The 16,140-nt window shown below is 53.1% G+C and overlaps 1 protein-coding gene across 1 annotated transcript in view; it reads right to left on the bottom strand.

Moving 5' to 3' along the window:
* CREB3L1 (cAMP responsive element binding protein 3 like 1) overlaps positions 1-15,036 on the bottom strand; it is a 297,679-nt gene extending 282,643 nt beyond the window's left edge. The window contains exon 1 of the mRNA XM_086959647.1: positions 13,888-15,036. Coding sequence (XP_086815773.1) covers positions 13,888-14,007 — 120 coding nt within the window. The 5' untranslated portion in view covers positions 14,008-15,036. The remainder of the gene's footprint in view (positions 1-13,887) is intronic.
* Between the last annotated feature and the right edge of the window lie 1,104 nt (positions 15,037-16,140).

The raw sequence follows: 16,140 nt of genomic DNA, 5'->3' as shown, positions 1-16,140 counted from the left end.
GTGATCAACAGCATCAAATGCTGCCGAGAGGTCAAGGAGAATGAGGAGGCAGCAGTGACCAGAGTCTAGTGATCCATGCATATCGTCCATGATGTTGAGAATCGCGGTTTCTGTGCTGCAGCCTTTTCTGAAGCCAGACTGGTGGGGGTCCAGGAGGTTGATGTTGTCCAGGTGCTGTGTTAATTGATGTAGTACTCATCTTTCCAGTGTTTTTGAGAGCAGGGGAAGGTTTGATGCAGGTCTAAAATTGTTCAGATCTGTTGAATCTAGGCTGGGGTTTATCAACAGGGGGGTGACTTGACGCATTTTAAGGCAGTCAGGAACCACTCCGTTTTCCAGGGAGCTATTTATGATTGTGCTCCAGAGCGGTGCAAAGGCGTGCTTCATTTTTTTGGTCAGTAGGGGAGGGATGGGGTCTAGCCATTAACCTTCATCCCTATTGTGCCCAACACAGAGGTACAGTTTTGCTGCTCAGGGCGCATTAATCAGCGTTCGTGTCACGATCCTTCATGTGTGAACCACCAATGAACCTCCCCGAGTGTGTGAAAATAAATATTGTAAATACAGAACCTTGTCCACAATATGTTAAATACACAATACTCTTTACTTTTCCATTTTCAGTCATACTGTAAATTGTTTTACATAATACAAAATAAAAGCTTATTTTAGTTTTTTTAACCCTTACAATGTTGTTTTCCACATACATTTCCCATATAATAATACACGTTGTCCATATAAACATTTTATATATTATCTTTCCCCGACAAAAAATAATCTTTTCTCAAAACATTGACAGACATACCTGCAGTCTCAGAGAAACAATGGCTACTAAAAATTAAACTTAGGATAATTCTCGAATGCTCCAAATCTTTCTAAGGAATATTAAAATCCATTCATGAAGCATGTTATAAGAAACATACATGAGGTTTAACATGTGTAAGATGGCCCTCTATGGCCATCACGAGGCTCAGGCGACATAAACCCCTCCGTCATTGGCCTGGTGGTTTATGATGTCAATTGAGGCCCTCAATCACAATATAGTGCCATATTACACAGTTGCCTGTAATGTAATCTATCTGTCCGTCGTTCGTCATCCATCCATCCGTCCACCCATCAATCCACCCATCCATCCATCTGTCCACCCATCGGTCCATTCATCCATCCTCCATCCACCCTTTCACTCTGTCTATTCATGCAGTCTTTCACTCGATTCATCCATTCATTAGGCATGCTTATAATATCTAACTTTACATTAAACAACCTGAGAACTTCACTGAAATTGATGTTAGAGGTAGGTGAAAATAAGCAGAGATAATGTTTTGTTGAGTTTAAAATGAAACATTTTAACTGACATTGTGACCTGACCATAACGTCATTTTAACCTTTCTGTCTTTCAGTAAATGTCTCGGTTTAAAAAAATATATAAAGTAAGATATGTAACCATACCTAACTACAACATCAATGTAACTTTTTTGAAAAATTGGGACTATGGACAGCCTTATCGTGTACAGTAAAGAAAAGTTTGGTCAATGATGGTAATCATGGAATAAACATAGAATTTGGAACATGAGAAGTTTGTAAGCATGTTTGATTCAAGCTGTGCGCTTGGAAATGCCGCACAAGGATGCTGCAATTGTTTCTGCGTTCAATATACCTGCTTGGAGGCGAGGCACGGTTCCAGTCAGGAATAAAATGAAACTCATTCAGAAAATTGATAAATATGGTGTGCATCTGCAACTTCACAGTACAGTTATGACATTTTGCAAAAGTGACGTGTCTTCGAGAAGTGGGCCTCTGAGCTTGAGATGTGACAAAATTCCTACACCTCTAAAACCGAGGTATAGGAATGCCGCATCGGCTGAGACATAGGTATCTGACCAGCCGAAGTGACTTGAAACAGTGTAATCTGTAAGCTATGCCACATCCCGTCAACAGGTAAGTGCACACATAAGGTAAGTAACACAGCAAATATCGCATCACACACCATCACAGATGTATGCCCTATTGTACTTTCAAATAATATGTCACACATACGTACACATAGTGGCACGCATAAGTGCACGATGCCCATTTGTATGTGTGACATCCAGGACCAATGTGCTAAAGTGCAAGGGGAGTTTCACCTTTTCACACCGTATTGCATTGCCCCCCTCATGACGCTACTTGCATCAGTCAAAATAGACGTATCACCTTTGAATTCTGACGCATCGCTGTAGTTGCGTCAATCTTATCACCAACTACGGAAATGCACAGCTTGTGGGCCGGGTGTCTTGCGCCATCCTACCCGCAGAGCAGCCGGAATTTTGGACGCATCCTTGGGAGCTTGCGCCATCCCCGTATTGTAAATTTGGCGCATCCATTGAGTCGTAAGGTTTTTTTGATGCAGGCCCAACAAATTTTGACGCATCGCTGCCTTGGCGCAGCGATGCGTCTTTTCTTGTGATTAATGTCCATTTTGTGCTTGTTAGTGTTGCATTTGTGAAGTTTACCCAGCGCTAAATGTTTGTAAATCTCCTCCTTAGACTCCAGCTAGAGAACGCTAGAGCAGGACTTCAGACCTGGACACACCTGTACAGCTGTGGGCTCCAGAACATGGCAGAATCTTCGAGCTGAGGTCTCCGGAACTGGACCCCGTGCTCGTCCGTGTTTTAGACAGTGGACACATGCCCGCATTTCATTTTTTAACCATTTCTCTTAAAGCACCATCCTTTCCCCGGACCTTCAAGGTAAAATTGGTAACATTTCAGATGTCAAAAATTAAGCAGTGGCTGATTTAAGTTTGAAACATGTGCACTTTTCAAAGAGTCTGAAACTTCTGAGCAGGTTTCACATCGGTCTGTCTACCCCTGTGGTGCCTCTGTCCATCTCAGTAGATGTTCTGTCCATCTCTGCGGTACCACTGTCCACCTCTGCTCTGTGTGTTCACCCCTGTGGTCACTCTGTCCATCTCAGCGGTACCACTGTCCACCTCTGCTCTGTCCCTCCACCCTTGTGGTACCTCTGTCCACCTCTGCTCTGTTTCACTCCACCTCTGGAGTGCCTCTGTCCACCTCTGCTCTGTCTGTCCACCCCTGTGGTGCCTCTATCCACCCCTGTGATGCCTCTGTCCACCTCTGCTCTGTCTGTCCACCCCTGCAGTGCCTCTGTCCACCTCTGCTCTGTCTGTCCACTGCTGCTGTGCCTCTGTCCACCTCAGCTCTGTCTGTCCACTCCGGAGGTGTCTCTGTCCACCTCTGTTCTGTGTGTCCACCCCTGCGGTGCCTCTGTCCACCTCTGTGGTGCCTCTGTCTACCCCTGTGGTGCATCCACCTCTTCTGTACCTCTGTCCACCTCTGCTCTGTCTATCCACCCCTGCGGTGCCTCTGTCCACCTCTGCTGTGCCTCTCTCCACCTCAGTGGTGCTTCTGTCCACCTCTGCTCTGTTTCTGTCCATCCCTGTGGTGCCTCTGTCCACCTCTGCTCTGACTGTCCACTCCTGCGGTGCCTTTGTCCATTTCTGTGGTGCCTCTGTCCATCTCTGTGGTGCCTCTGTCCACCTCTGCTCTGTCTGTCCACTCCTGTGGTGCCTCTGTCCAACTCTGTGGTGCTTCTGTCCACTCCTGTGGAGCCTCTGTCCACCTCTGCACTGCCTCTGTCGACCCCTGCTCTGTCTGCCCAGCTCTGCAGTGCCTCTGTCCTCCTCTATTCTGTCTGTCCACCCCTGAGGTGCCTCTGTCCATCTCTGCGGTGCCTCTGTCCACCTCTGCTATGTCTGTCCACCCCTTCAGTGCCTCTGTCCACCTCTGCTGTGCCTTTGTCCACCCCTGCTGTGTATGTCCACCCCTGTGGCACCTCTGTCCACCCCTGCTGTGTCTGTCCACCTCTGGGGTGCCTTTGTCTACCTCTGCTCTGACTGTCGTCCCCTGCATTGCCTCTGTCCACCTCTGCTGTGCCTCTCTCCACCTCTGTGGTGCTTCTGTCCACCTCTGCTCTGTTTCTGTCCATCCCTGCGGTGCCTCTGTCCATTTCTGTGGTGCATCTGTCCATCTCTGTCGAGCCTCTGTCCACCTCTGCTCTGTCTGTCCACTCCTGTGGTGCCTCTGTCCATCTCTGTGGTGCTTCTGTCCACCCTTGTGGAACCTCTGTCCACCTCTGCGCTGCCTCTGTCCGCCCCTGTGCTATCTGTCCAGCTCTGCAGTGCCTCTGTCCACCTCTGCTTAGTCTGTCCACTCCTGTTGTGCCTCTGTCCACCTCTGCAGTGCCTCTGTCCACCAGTGCTGTTTTTGTCCACTACTCCAGTACCTCTGTCCACCTCTCCTCTGTCTGTCCAGCTCTGCGATGCCTCCGTCCACCTGTGCTCTGTTTCTGTCCAACCCTGCTGTGTCTGTCCACCCTTGTGGTGCCTCTGTCCACCTCTGCAGTGTCTCTGTCCACCTCTGTGGGTCCTCTGTCCAACTATTGGCGTCTGTCCACCTATGCTCTGTCTGTCCACCCCAGCTGTGTCTCTGTCCACCTCTGCTCTGTCTGTCCACCCCTGCAGTGCCTCTGTCCACCTCTGCAGTGTCTCTGTCCACCTCTGTGGGTCCTCTGTCCAACTATTGGCGTCTGTCCACCTCTGCTCTGTCTGTCCACCCCAGCTGTGTCTCTGTCCACCTCTGCTCTGTCTGTCCACCCCTGCAGTGCCTCTGTCCACCTCTGCTCTATCTGTTCACCCCTTCGGTGCCTCTGCCCACCTCTGCTCTGTCTGTCCACCCCAGCTGTGTCTCTGTCCACCTCTGCTCTGTCTGGCTACCCCTGCAGTGCCTCTGTCCACCTCTGCAGTGTCTCTGTCCACCCATGTGGTGCCTCTGTCCACCTCTGCTCTATCTGTTCACCCCTTCGGTGCCTCTGCGCACCTCTGCTCTGTCTGTCCACCCCAGCTGTGTCTCTGTCCACCTCTGCTCTGTCTGTCCACCCCTGCGGTGCCTCTGTCCACCCCTGCAGTGCCTCTGACCACCTCTGCAGTGACTCTGTCCACCCCTGCTGTGCCTCTGTCCACCTCTGCAGTGTCTCTGTCCACCTCTGTGGGTCCTCTGTCCAACTATTGGCGTCTGTCCACCTCTGCTCTGTCTGTCCACCCCAGCTGTGTCTCTGTCCATCTCTGCTCTGTCTGTCCACCCCTGCAGTGCCTCTGTCCACCTCTGCAGTGTCTCTGTCCACCTCTGTGGGTCCTCTGTCCAACTATTGGCGTCTGTCCACCTCTGCTGTGTCTCTGTCCACCTCTGCTCTGTCTGTCCACCCCTGCAGTGCCTCTGTCCACCTCTGCAGTGTATCTGTCCACCCCTGTGGTGCCTCTGTCCACCTCTGCTCTATCTGTTCACCCCTTCGGTGCCTCTGCCCACCTCTGCTCTGTCTGTCCACCCCAGCTGTGTCTCTGTCCACCTCTGCTCTGTCTGGCTACCCCTGCAGTGCCTCTGTCCACCTCTGCAGTGTCTCTGTCCACCCATGTGGTGCCTCTGTCCACCTCTGCTCTATCTGTTCACCCCTTCGGTGCCTCTGCGCACCTCTGCTCTGTCTGTCCACCCCAGCTGTGTCTCTGTCCACCTCTGCTCTGTCTGTCCACCCCTGCGGTGCCTCTGTCCACCCCTGCAGTGCCTCTGACCACCTCTGCAGTGACTCTGTCCACCCCTGCTGTGCCTCTGTCCACCTTTGCTCTGTCTGTCCACATCTGCAGTGCCTCTATCCACCCCTGTGGTGCCTCTGTCCACGTCTGCAGTGCCTCTATCCACCCCTGTGGTGCCTCTGTCCACCTATGCGGTGCCTCTGTCCACCCCTGCTGTGCCTCTGTCTACCCCTGCAGTGTTTCTGTCCACTCCTGCAGTGCCTCTGTCCACCACTGCTCTGTCTGTCCACCCCTGCGGTGCCTCTGTCTACCTCTGCTCTGTCTGTCCACCCCTGCGATTACTCTGTCTACCTCTCGGTGCCTCTGTCCACCTCTGCTCTGTTTGTCCTCCCCAGCTGTGCCTCTGTCCACCTCTGCTGTGTCTGTCCACCCCTGTGGTGCCTCTGTCTACCCCTGCTCTGTCTGTCCACCTCTGCTGTGCCTCTGTTCACCTCTGCTCTGTCTGTCCACCCCTATGGTGCCTCTGTCCACCTCTGCTCTGTCTGGCTACTCCTGCGGTGCCTCTGTCCACCTCTGCTCTCTCTGTCCACCCCTGCGGTGCCTCTGCCCACCCCTGCAGTACCTCTGTCCACCTCTGCTCTGTCTGTCCAGCTCTGCTGTGCCTCTATCCACCCCTGTGTCGCCTCTGTCCACTTCTGTGGTGTCTCTGTCCACCCCTGCAGTGCCTCTGTCCACCTCTATTCTGTCTGTCCACCTCTGCTCTGTCTGTCCACACCTGTGGTGCCTCTGTCCACCTCTGCTTTGTCTGTCCATCCCTGCAGTGCCTCTGTCCACCTCTGCTCTCTCTGTCCACCCCTCCGGTGCCTCTGCCCACCTCTGCTATGTCTGTCCACCCCTGCAGTGCCTCTGTCCACCTCTGCTCTGTCTATCCACCTCTGCTCTGTCTGTCCACTCCTGTCGTGCCTCTGTCCACCCCTGCTGTGTCTGTCCACCCCTGCTGTGTCTGTCCACCCCTGCTCTGTCTGTCCACCCCTGCTATGCGTCTCTCCACCTCTGCTGTCTGTCCACCCCTGCTCTGTCTGTCCACCCCTGCTCTGTCTGTCCACCCCTGCTGTGCGTCTCTCCACCTCTGCTCTGTCTGTTCACCCCTGCTCTGTCTGTCCACCCCTGCGGTGCCTCTGTCCACCCCTGCTCTGTCTGTCAACCCCTGCGGTGCCTCTGTCCGCCCCTGCTGTGTCTGTCCACCCCTGCTGTGTCTGTCCACCCCTGCTCTGTCTGTCCACCCCTGCTGTGTCTGTCCACCCCTGCGGCACCTCTGTCCACCCCTGCTCTGTCTGTCCAACCCTGCTGTGCCTCTGTCCACCTCTGCTCTGTCTGTCCACCCCTGTGGTTCCTCTGTCCCCCTATGCTCTGTCTGCCCCCCTCTGCTCTGTCTGTCCACCTCTGCTCTGTCTGTCCACCCCTGCTCTGTCTCTCCACCCCTGCTCTGTCTGTCCACCCCTGCTGTGTCTGTCCACCCCTGCGGCGCCTCTGTCCACCCCTGCTCTGTCTGTCCAACCCTGCGGTGCCTCTGTCCCCCTATGCTCTGTCTGTCCCTCTCTGCTCTGTCTGTCCACCCCTGCTCTGTCTGTCCACCCCTGCTGTGTCTGTCCATCCCTGCTCTGTCTGTCCACCTCTGCCGTGCCTCTGTCCACCCCTGCTCTGTCTGTCCACCCCTGCTCTGTCTGTCCAACTCTGCTCTGTCTGTCCACCCCAATGCTGTGTCTGTCCACCTCTGCCGTGCCTCTGCCCACCTCTGCTCTGTCTGTCCACCCGTGCTCTGTCTGTCCATCCCTGCTCTGTCTGTCCACCTCTGCCGTGCCTCTGTCCACCCCTGCTCTGTCTGTCCACCCCTGCTCTGTCTGTCCACCTCTGCTCTGTCTGTCCACCCCAATGCTGTGTCTGTCCACCTCTGCCGTGCCTCTGCCCACCTCTGCTCTGTCTGTCCACCCGTGCTCTGTCTGTCCAGCCCTGCTCTGTCTGTCCAGTCCACCTCTGCCGTGCCTCTGTCCACCCCTGCTCTGTCTGTCCACCTCTGCTCTGTCTGTCCACCCCAATGCTGTGTCTGTCCACCTCTGCCGTGCCTCTGCCCACCTCTGCTCTGTCTGTCCACCCGTGCTCTGTCTGTCCAGCCCTGCTCTGTCTGTCCACCCCTGCGGTGCCTCTCTCCACCCCTGCTCTTCTGTACACCCCTGATCTGTCTGTCCACCCCTGCTGTGTCTGTCCACCTCTGCCGTGCCTCTGTCCACCCTGCTCTGTCTGTCCACCTCTGCTTTGTCTGTCCACCCCTGCTCTTCTGTACACCCCTGATCTGTTGTGCCTCTGTCCCCCCCCTGCGGTCCCTCCATGGTTTCAGCCCCTCCTCAGTGTCACTCTGATACAACTCACGCCTTCCTTTCTGTTCTCTTCGTGGCGCTGTTATTCCCCCGCCTGACCACGCCCACCCCTCGCCTCCTCCTGTCGTCTGTCTCTGCCTCCCTTGTCCCTCCTTCTCCATCTCTCACGTGCCTGTCTCTTCCTCTAGCCGTCTCTTTCTTTCGACAGCATTAACAGTCCCCGGCACGGCCACGCCCCTTCCATTTGACAGCGGAGCCACGCCCCTTACAGGGCCAGACAAGCAACGTCACTCCTCTGTGACACGCCCCTCCCATGAATGCCCGCCACTCCCCCGCCATTTGACAGCCGAGCCACGCCCCTTTCATGTGACAGCCGGGCCACGCCCCTTTCATGTGGACAGCCGAGCCACGCCCCTTTTATGACAGCCGAGCCACGCCCCTTTCATGTGACAACCGAGCCACGCCCCTTTCGTGCGACAGCCACGCTTCTTTCATTTGACACCGGAGCCACGGCCTTTACATGGGCCAGACGAGCAGTCACTCCTCTGTGACACAGAGACACGCCCCTTTCATGTAATGGAGAGCCACGCCCCTTTTATGTGACGGTGAGTTACGCCCCTTCCCTGTGACAGCTGAGCCACGCTCCTGTCATGTGATGGGGAGCCACGCCCCTTTCATGTGATGGGGCGCCACGCCCCTTTCATTTGGCGGGGAGCCACGCCCCTTTCATGTGATGGTGGGCCACGCCCCTTTCATGTGATGGTGAGCCACACCACTTTCATGTGATGGGTAGCCACGCCCCTTTCCTGTGACAAACCGGGCGGTCGCCAGCAGGGACCATGATTGCCCCCTCCCCTCCACTCTCCTCCTGGGATGAACTCTGCACAGAGGTCTCCCTGAGACCCCATTTTACAGATGTCTCTTCCACCGCCTCCTAAGAGGTGTCTCCTTAGAGACGCTTTTACAACTCATGCTTCGATGTGCCTATGAGACATGGCTTCACAGCGGTCTCTTCTGAGGCCTCGTGTGACAGCTCTGTCTTCTGAGATCTCACTTCACAGGCGTCTCTCTGACAACTGTCGCCCCCAGACTCCAGAACCTAGATGTATTTCTGTGGTTGACAATACTCAGACCTCTGTCAGAATATAATGCGCGTATGCCTCATTTTACACCTCACTGCACGGCGCTTGACACCTGTGACCTCATTAAACCACAGTCACTTTCGCCTCTCTCTCTCCTTCTCTCTCTCTCTTTCCCTCTCTCCTTCTCTCTCTCCCTCTCTTTTCCCTCTCTCTCCTTCTCTCTCTCCCTCTCTCCTCCTCTCTCTCCTTCTCTCTTTCTTTCCCTCTCTCTCCTTCTCTCCCTCCCTCTCTCTCTCCCTCTCTCGCCTCTCGTTCTTTCCCTCTCTCTCCTTCTCTCTCTTCCTCTCTCTCTCCTTCTCTCCCTCTCGTTCACCCCTCCCTTCCTCTCCCTGCCCCTCTCTCTCTCTCTTTCTATCTCTATCGCCCTCTCTCTCTTTCTATCTCTATCGCCCTCCCTCGCTCTCTCTTTCTATCTCTATCGCCTTCTCTCTCTCCTTCTCTCTCTCCCTCTCTCTCTCTCTCTCTTCATCTCTCTCTCTCCCTCCTTCTCTCTCTCCCCCTCTCTCTCTCTCTCTTCCTCTCTCTCCTTCTCTCTCTCTTTCCCTCTCTCTCCTTTTCTCTCTCCCTCTCTATCTCCCCTTCCTCTCCCTGCCTCCCTCTCTCTCTCTCTCTCTCTCTCTCTCTCGCCTCTCTCGCACACACACAAGAATACCTGGATACACAGATGGCTCAAACAAGACCCCTCCTCGCCAATGTCTCCCCCAAGAACCCATCACACAGATGTCTCTTCAGAACAGCCTTTGCACATACATCTGTTCTGAAACCCTGTTATATAGATGTCTCTTCTGGAACCTCTGTATACTGCTGTCTTTTGTGCGGCCTCTTTGCTAAGATGGTTCCGACGAGGCTCCTTTAACCGATGTCTCTGCCGAGACCTCAATACATAAATGTCTCTTGTAATACTTCCATGCACTGCTGTCTCTTTTGAGGGCGCGTTACACAGATGCCCTCTACGAGACTCTTCTACGGATGTCTCCCACTGGACTCGTTATAGACATGTCTCTTCAGAACCCCTATTTCCATTCTGAGATCGTATTGCACCCGTCTCTCTTCAGAACCCAAACTACACACACGTTTATTTTAAAATCGTATTACCCAGCTGTCTCATCTGAAGCTTGTTTCGCAGCGGTCTCTTGTGCGACCCTTTTGAAAGGCATCTCTTCAGAGACTTATGTCAACAGCTGTTCATTCTCAGACACCCATAACAAAGTCTGAGACACCCATACCCAAGTCTGAGACACCCATATCCAAGTCTGAGACACCCATATCCAAGTCTGAGACACCCACACTCAAGTCTGGACACCCACACCCAAGTCTGAGACACCCATATCCAAGTCTGAGACACCCATACCCAAGTCTGAGACACCTATATCCAAGTCTGAGACACCCACACCTAAGTCGGAGACACCCACACCTAAGTCGGAGACACCCATACCCAAGTCTGAGACAGCCATATCCAAGTCTGAGACACCCACACCTAAGTCGGAGACACCCACACCTAAGTCGGAGACACCCATACCCAAGTCTGAGACAGCCATACCCAAGTCTGAGACACCCACACCTAAGTCGAAGACACCCATACCTTAGTCTGAGACAGCCATACCCAAGTCTGAGACACCCAAATCCAAGTCTGAGACACACATACCTAAGTCTGAGACACCCATATCCAAGTCTGAGACACTCACACCTAAGTCGGAGACACCCATACCTATGTCTGAGACACCCATACCCAAGTCTGAGACACCCATATCCAAGTCTGAGACACCCACACCTAAGTCGGAGACACCCATACCTATGTCTGAGACACCCATACCCAAGTCTGAGACACCCATATCCAAGTCTGAGACACCCATACCTAAGTCTGAGACAGCCATACCCAAGTCTGAGATACCCATACCTATGTCTGAGACACCCATACCTAAGTCTGAGACACCCATACCTATGTCTGAGACACCCACACCTAAGTCGGAGACACCCATACCTATGTCTGAGACACCCATACCTAAGTCTGAGACAGCCATACCCAAGTCTGAGGCACCCATACCTAAGTATGAGGCACCCATACCTAAGTCTGAGACAGCCATACCTAAGTCTGAGACACACATACCCAAGTCCGAGACACCCATACCTAAGTCTGAGACACCATTCCTAAGTCTGAGACAGCCATGCCTAAGTTTGAAACACCCATACCCAAGTCTGAGACACCCATACCCAAGTCTGAGACACCCATACCTAAGTCTGAGTCACCCACACCTATGTCTGAGACACCCATACCTAAGTCTGAGACAGCCATACCCAAGTCTGAGGCACCCATACCTAAGTCTGAGACAGCCATACCTAAGTCTAAGACACCCATACCCAAGTCTGAGACACTCATAGCCAAGTCTGAGACACCCATACCTAAGTCTGAGACAGCCATGCCTACGTTTGAGACTCCCATACCCAAGTCTGAGACACCCACACCTAAGTCGGAGACACCCATACCTATGTCTGAGACACCCATACCTAAGTCTGAGACAGCCATACCCAAGTCAGAGACACCCACACCTAAGTCTGAGACACCCATGCCTAAGTCTGAGACACCCATACTTAAGTCTGAGACAGCCATACCCAAGTCTGAGACAGCCATACCTAAGTCTGAGACACCCATACCCAAGTCTGAGACACTCATAGCCAAGTCTGAGACACCCATACCTAAGTCTGAGACAGCCATGCCTAAGTTTGAGACACCCATACACAAGTCTGAGACACCCACACCTAAGTCGGAGACACCCATACCTATGTCTGAGACACCCATACCTAAGTCTGAGACAGCCATACCCAAGTCAGAGACACCCACACCTAAGTCTGAGACACCCATGCCTAAGTCTGAGACACCCATACTTAAGTCTGAGACAGCCATACCCAAGTCTGAGACAGCCATACCTAAGTCTGAGACACCCATACCCAAGTCTGAGACACTCATAGCCAAGTCTGAGACACCCATACCTAAGTCTGAGACAGCCATGCCTAAGTTTGAGACACCCATACACAAGTCTGAGACACCCACACCTAAGTCGGAGACACCCATACCTATGTCTGAGACACCCATACCTAAGTCTGAGACAGCCATACCCAAGTCAGAGACACCCACACCTAAGTCTGAGACACCCATACCTAAGTCTGAGACAGCCATGCCTAAGTTTGAGACACCCATACCCAAGTCTGAGACACCCACACCTAAGTCTGAGACACTCATACCTATGTCTGAGACACCCATACCTAAGTCTGAGACACTCATACCTAAGTCTGAGACACCCATACCCAAGTCTGAGACACCCCTACCCAAGTCTGAGACACCCATACCTAAGTCTGAGACACTCATACCTATGTCTGAGACACCCACACCTAAGTCGGAGACACCCATACCTGTCTGAGACACCCATACCTAAGTCTGAGACACTCATACCTATGTCTGAGACACCCACACCTAAGTCTGAGACACCCATACCTAAGTCTGAGACAGCCATGCCTAAGTTTGAGACACCCATACCCAAGTCTGAGACACCCAAGTCGGAGACACTCATACCTATGTCTGAGACACCCATACCTAACAGTTATTTCGAAGCTATATTTTCAGTTGTCTGCTTCGAGACCCCTAAACCTACTTATCTGATACCTCCTCACCAACAGGTACCTACAGATACATTACTGAGCTGTCTCTTAGGAGACTCTCCTTTCGTGTGTCTGTTGTAATGAAGGCCAATTATAGTGGGTTCTCTTTTGAGACGTCGTTTCCACCTGTCTCTCCTAAAGCCCCGACAAACATCCTCTTCTGAGACCGCCCTTTTCTCTCGGTTACCAAGCTGTCTCTTCAGAAATACCACATTATCCCATCTTATCGTCTAACACTCTCACTACCTGTCACTTTATATTCATGGAGTCCAGATGTTGCTCCTCAGAGCACGTTACCCAGCTGTCTCTTCTGAGAATCTATTATCCCACCATTACCCATTATCCAGCTGTCATTTTACAGTAATCAACCCGAGATGCAGCTTCTCGGAGCCCCATACCCAGCTGTCTCGTCTCAGAGTCTATTCTACCACCTTTGTGTCTAAACCTCCCATTGGCTAGCTGTCAGATAAAATACATCAAGCCCACCTGTTGCTTCTCTGTGCCCCATACCCAGCTGTCTCTTCTCGGAGTCTATTCTACCACCTCTGGACTAATACTTCCATTGGCTAGCTATCACTTTAGAGATATCGAGCCCAGCTGTTGCTTGTCTGAGCCCCTCACCCTGCTGTCTCTTCTCAGAGTCTATAATCCCACTTTCTCGTCTAAGACTGCAATTGGCAAGCTGTCAGACTGGATACATCGAGCCCAGCTGTTGCTGGTCTGAGCCCCTCACCCTGCTGTCTCTTCTCAGAGTCTATCATCCCACTTTCTCGTCTAAGACTGCCATTGGCTAGCTGTCAGACTGGATACATCAAGCCCAGCTGTTGCTTCTCTGTGCCCCATACCCAGCTGTCTCTTCTCAGAGTCTATCATCCCACCTTCTCGTCAAGACTGCCCTTGACTAGCTGTCACTTTAGAGATATCGAGCCCAGCTATTGCTTCTGAGACCCCATTCCCAGATGTCTCTCCTGAGCTCTATTATCCCACCTTCTTGTCTAAGCTTCCAATTGGCTAGCTGTCAGACTAGTCAAGTCCAGCTGCTGCAGATGTTTTTTCCTGGAACCCCCTGCGTATCTGTCTCTTCCAAGGCCATGTGCCCTAGATGTCTCTGATTATAGCTCCCGCTGTCTCTTACCACATTGTTGAAGAAGTCTGCCTCATTCAGGTCCTCCAGGTCCAGAAAGCTGGGGCTCGGGAGCGCGTACCCGCGGGGTCCGGGGAACCCCGGATTCTCCACATAGTTCATGGTATCCATGGCGCGCGAGTGGTCTTGTCCAAAGGAGCCAAATGAAAGACTGTGGACCAGGTGCACTCTGGGTGCGTTTCTAGGCTGTGCCCTGGTTCTTTTCCGGACTCCGTCCTGAGTCTGGACTCTGCCCTGGATCCGCTTTAGAGGTGTCTGGAGGGCTCCAGGTTCGACTGTCTGTGAGCCCCGGTCTCTCCAGGCTGGGATCTCTTAGGTTCGGATCACCTGTGACTTTTGGTCCCTTCTGCACGACTGCTGGGGGGCCCAGGTTCGGACTTCGGATCTCCTCCTTCTTGGTTCGGATCCGGTCTGAACTCAGGTCCGGTTCTCCAGGAGTCCTTGAGCGCCCAGGTTCTGACCTCCTGTACTTGGTTCGAACCTCCACTGGTCCTGGGCTCCTGGCTCCACAAATTCGCCTGTCCTAGCCTTCGGGTTCGGCTGCCCCCAGTTTGGATATTTGAGCTTGGGTTCGGATCTTGAGAACTTGGGTTCGGATCTCTGGGGCTTAGGTTCGGATGTCTAAAGCTTGGATTCGGATGCCTAGGACTTGCGTTCGGATCTCTACGGCTTGGGTTCGGAACTCTATGACTTGGGTTCGGATCTGGAGGGATTGGGTTCGTATCTCTGGGACTTGGGTCCGGGTCTTGAGGGTTCGGGTCTCTAGGACTTGGGTTTGGATCTTTGGGTCTTGGGTTCGGATCTCTGGAGCTTGGGTTCGGATCTTGAGGGCTTGGGTTCGGATCTCTGGGGCTTGTATTCGGATATTCAGGACTTCTTATCGGATCTTCCCGCCTCGGCTAGTCTCGGCACTCAGGTTCGGTGCCGGTTCCGTCTGCTCTCGGGTTCCGGAGCTCCGCTGGTGTCAGGGATACAGGGAGGGGGTTCCAGGGAGACATGCTGCTCTGTGCCAGGCAGGGGGGTCTCTAGGGGTCCGATGACCCCCTCTCCTCCTCTTCTCTCTCCTCACTCTCTATCTCTTCTGTCCTCCTCACCACCTTCCTCCGGCCTCCCACCTCCATCTACCCCTCCTCTCCTGCCTCTCGCCTCCTTCTCTCCGTCTTCACTCCTTCACTCAGACTCTCTTCCTTCTGTCTCCTCCCTCTCTCCTCCTTCGCCGTCTCCCCTCCCTCTGAACCTCTCTGCCTCCCAGCCACCCCCGCCTCCCTCAGCCACAGGTCCTTCTTTCCAGATCTCAGTTTATATTTGGCACTCTCCCCCTCCCGTCCGCTCCTCCTTTTCTCTATCCGCTCTTACTCTGTCGTAGTGTCTTCTGCTCTTTCTTCACAGTCTAACTCGCCCCTTTCTCCATCATCTTCCTTTCTCCACCTCCCTTTGCCTAGTTCTTCTGTTCTAACTTCTATAACACCTTGTCTGTCTCCCCCACCCCTTCCTTCCTGTTCTTCGTGTGATTTTACCCCCATTCTCTCCCCTTCACTCTTTACCATCTCTCCCTTCCCTCCCCTCTCCTCCCTCTGTCGCGTCCTTCTTTCCACCTTTTTTGCCCCTTAGGTTTCCCATCTCTGTCCTTCTGATATTACCCATCCCTTTCCCCATCCCTCCCAACTTGTCTCTCTTTCTTTTAACTTCTCCATCTCCCCTTCTCCATCGAGCCTTTTCTATTACCCCCTTTTCCTCTTCCCCCTTTCCCCGTCTCTTCTTCACTCTACTTTATTTCCCTTCATCCATCACCCCCATCTTTTTTCCTCTATCTTCTATGCAAACCTTCTCCTCCCCCACCCTTCTCACCTACCCACCTGCTGCCCACATCCTTCCCCACCCCCCTTCCGCGTCTCCCTCCCCCGCAGCCTCTTCCCCGCTCTCGTGTGCGCCCCTCCTTCCCTCTGAGCCTTTACACATGTGTCCCCATCTCTGCCTCTTCTTCTGTCTCTCCCTCTGCTGCCATGTTCCCCAATATTTGAAAAGAATGAGTCTCCAGCAAACTCCTCCCACTCGATTACTGTGACCACGCCCCCTTATTACTATTAAACAGCCTCATCAGAACCCCTGCTGCACGATCATGTCTACCTCATTAGAATAACCCCGCCCCCTGGCTTCATTCATAAATCCGGGCACCGGCCCAGAATAGACGTTCACTGGTTACCCCGGGGGACTTCTACGGGTGAGCGATGGATTACTGCTGAC

Source organism: Lissotriton vulgaris, chromosome 2_2 (assembly GCF_964263255.1).
Source record: "Lissotriton vulgaris chromosome 2_2, aLisVul1.2, whole genome shotgun sequence".
In the NCBI taxonomy this organism is placed as follows: domain Eukaryota; kingdom Metazoa; phylum Chordata; class Amphibia; order Caudata; family Salamandridae; genus Lissotriton; species Lissotriton vulgaris.
The sequence above is the reverse complement of the archived record's forward strand: the minus strand, read 5'-3'. Positions and strand labels throughout refer to the sequence as shown.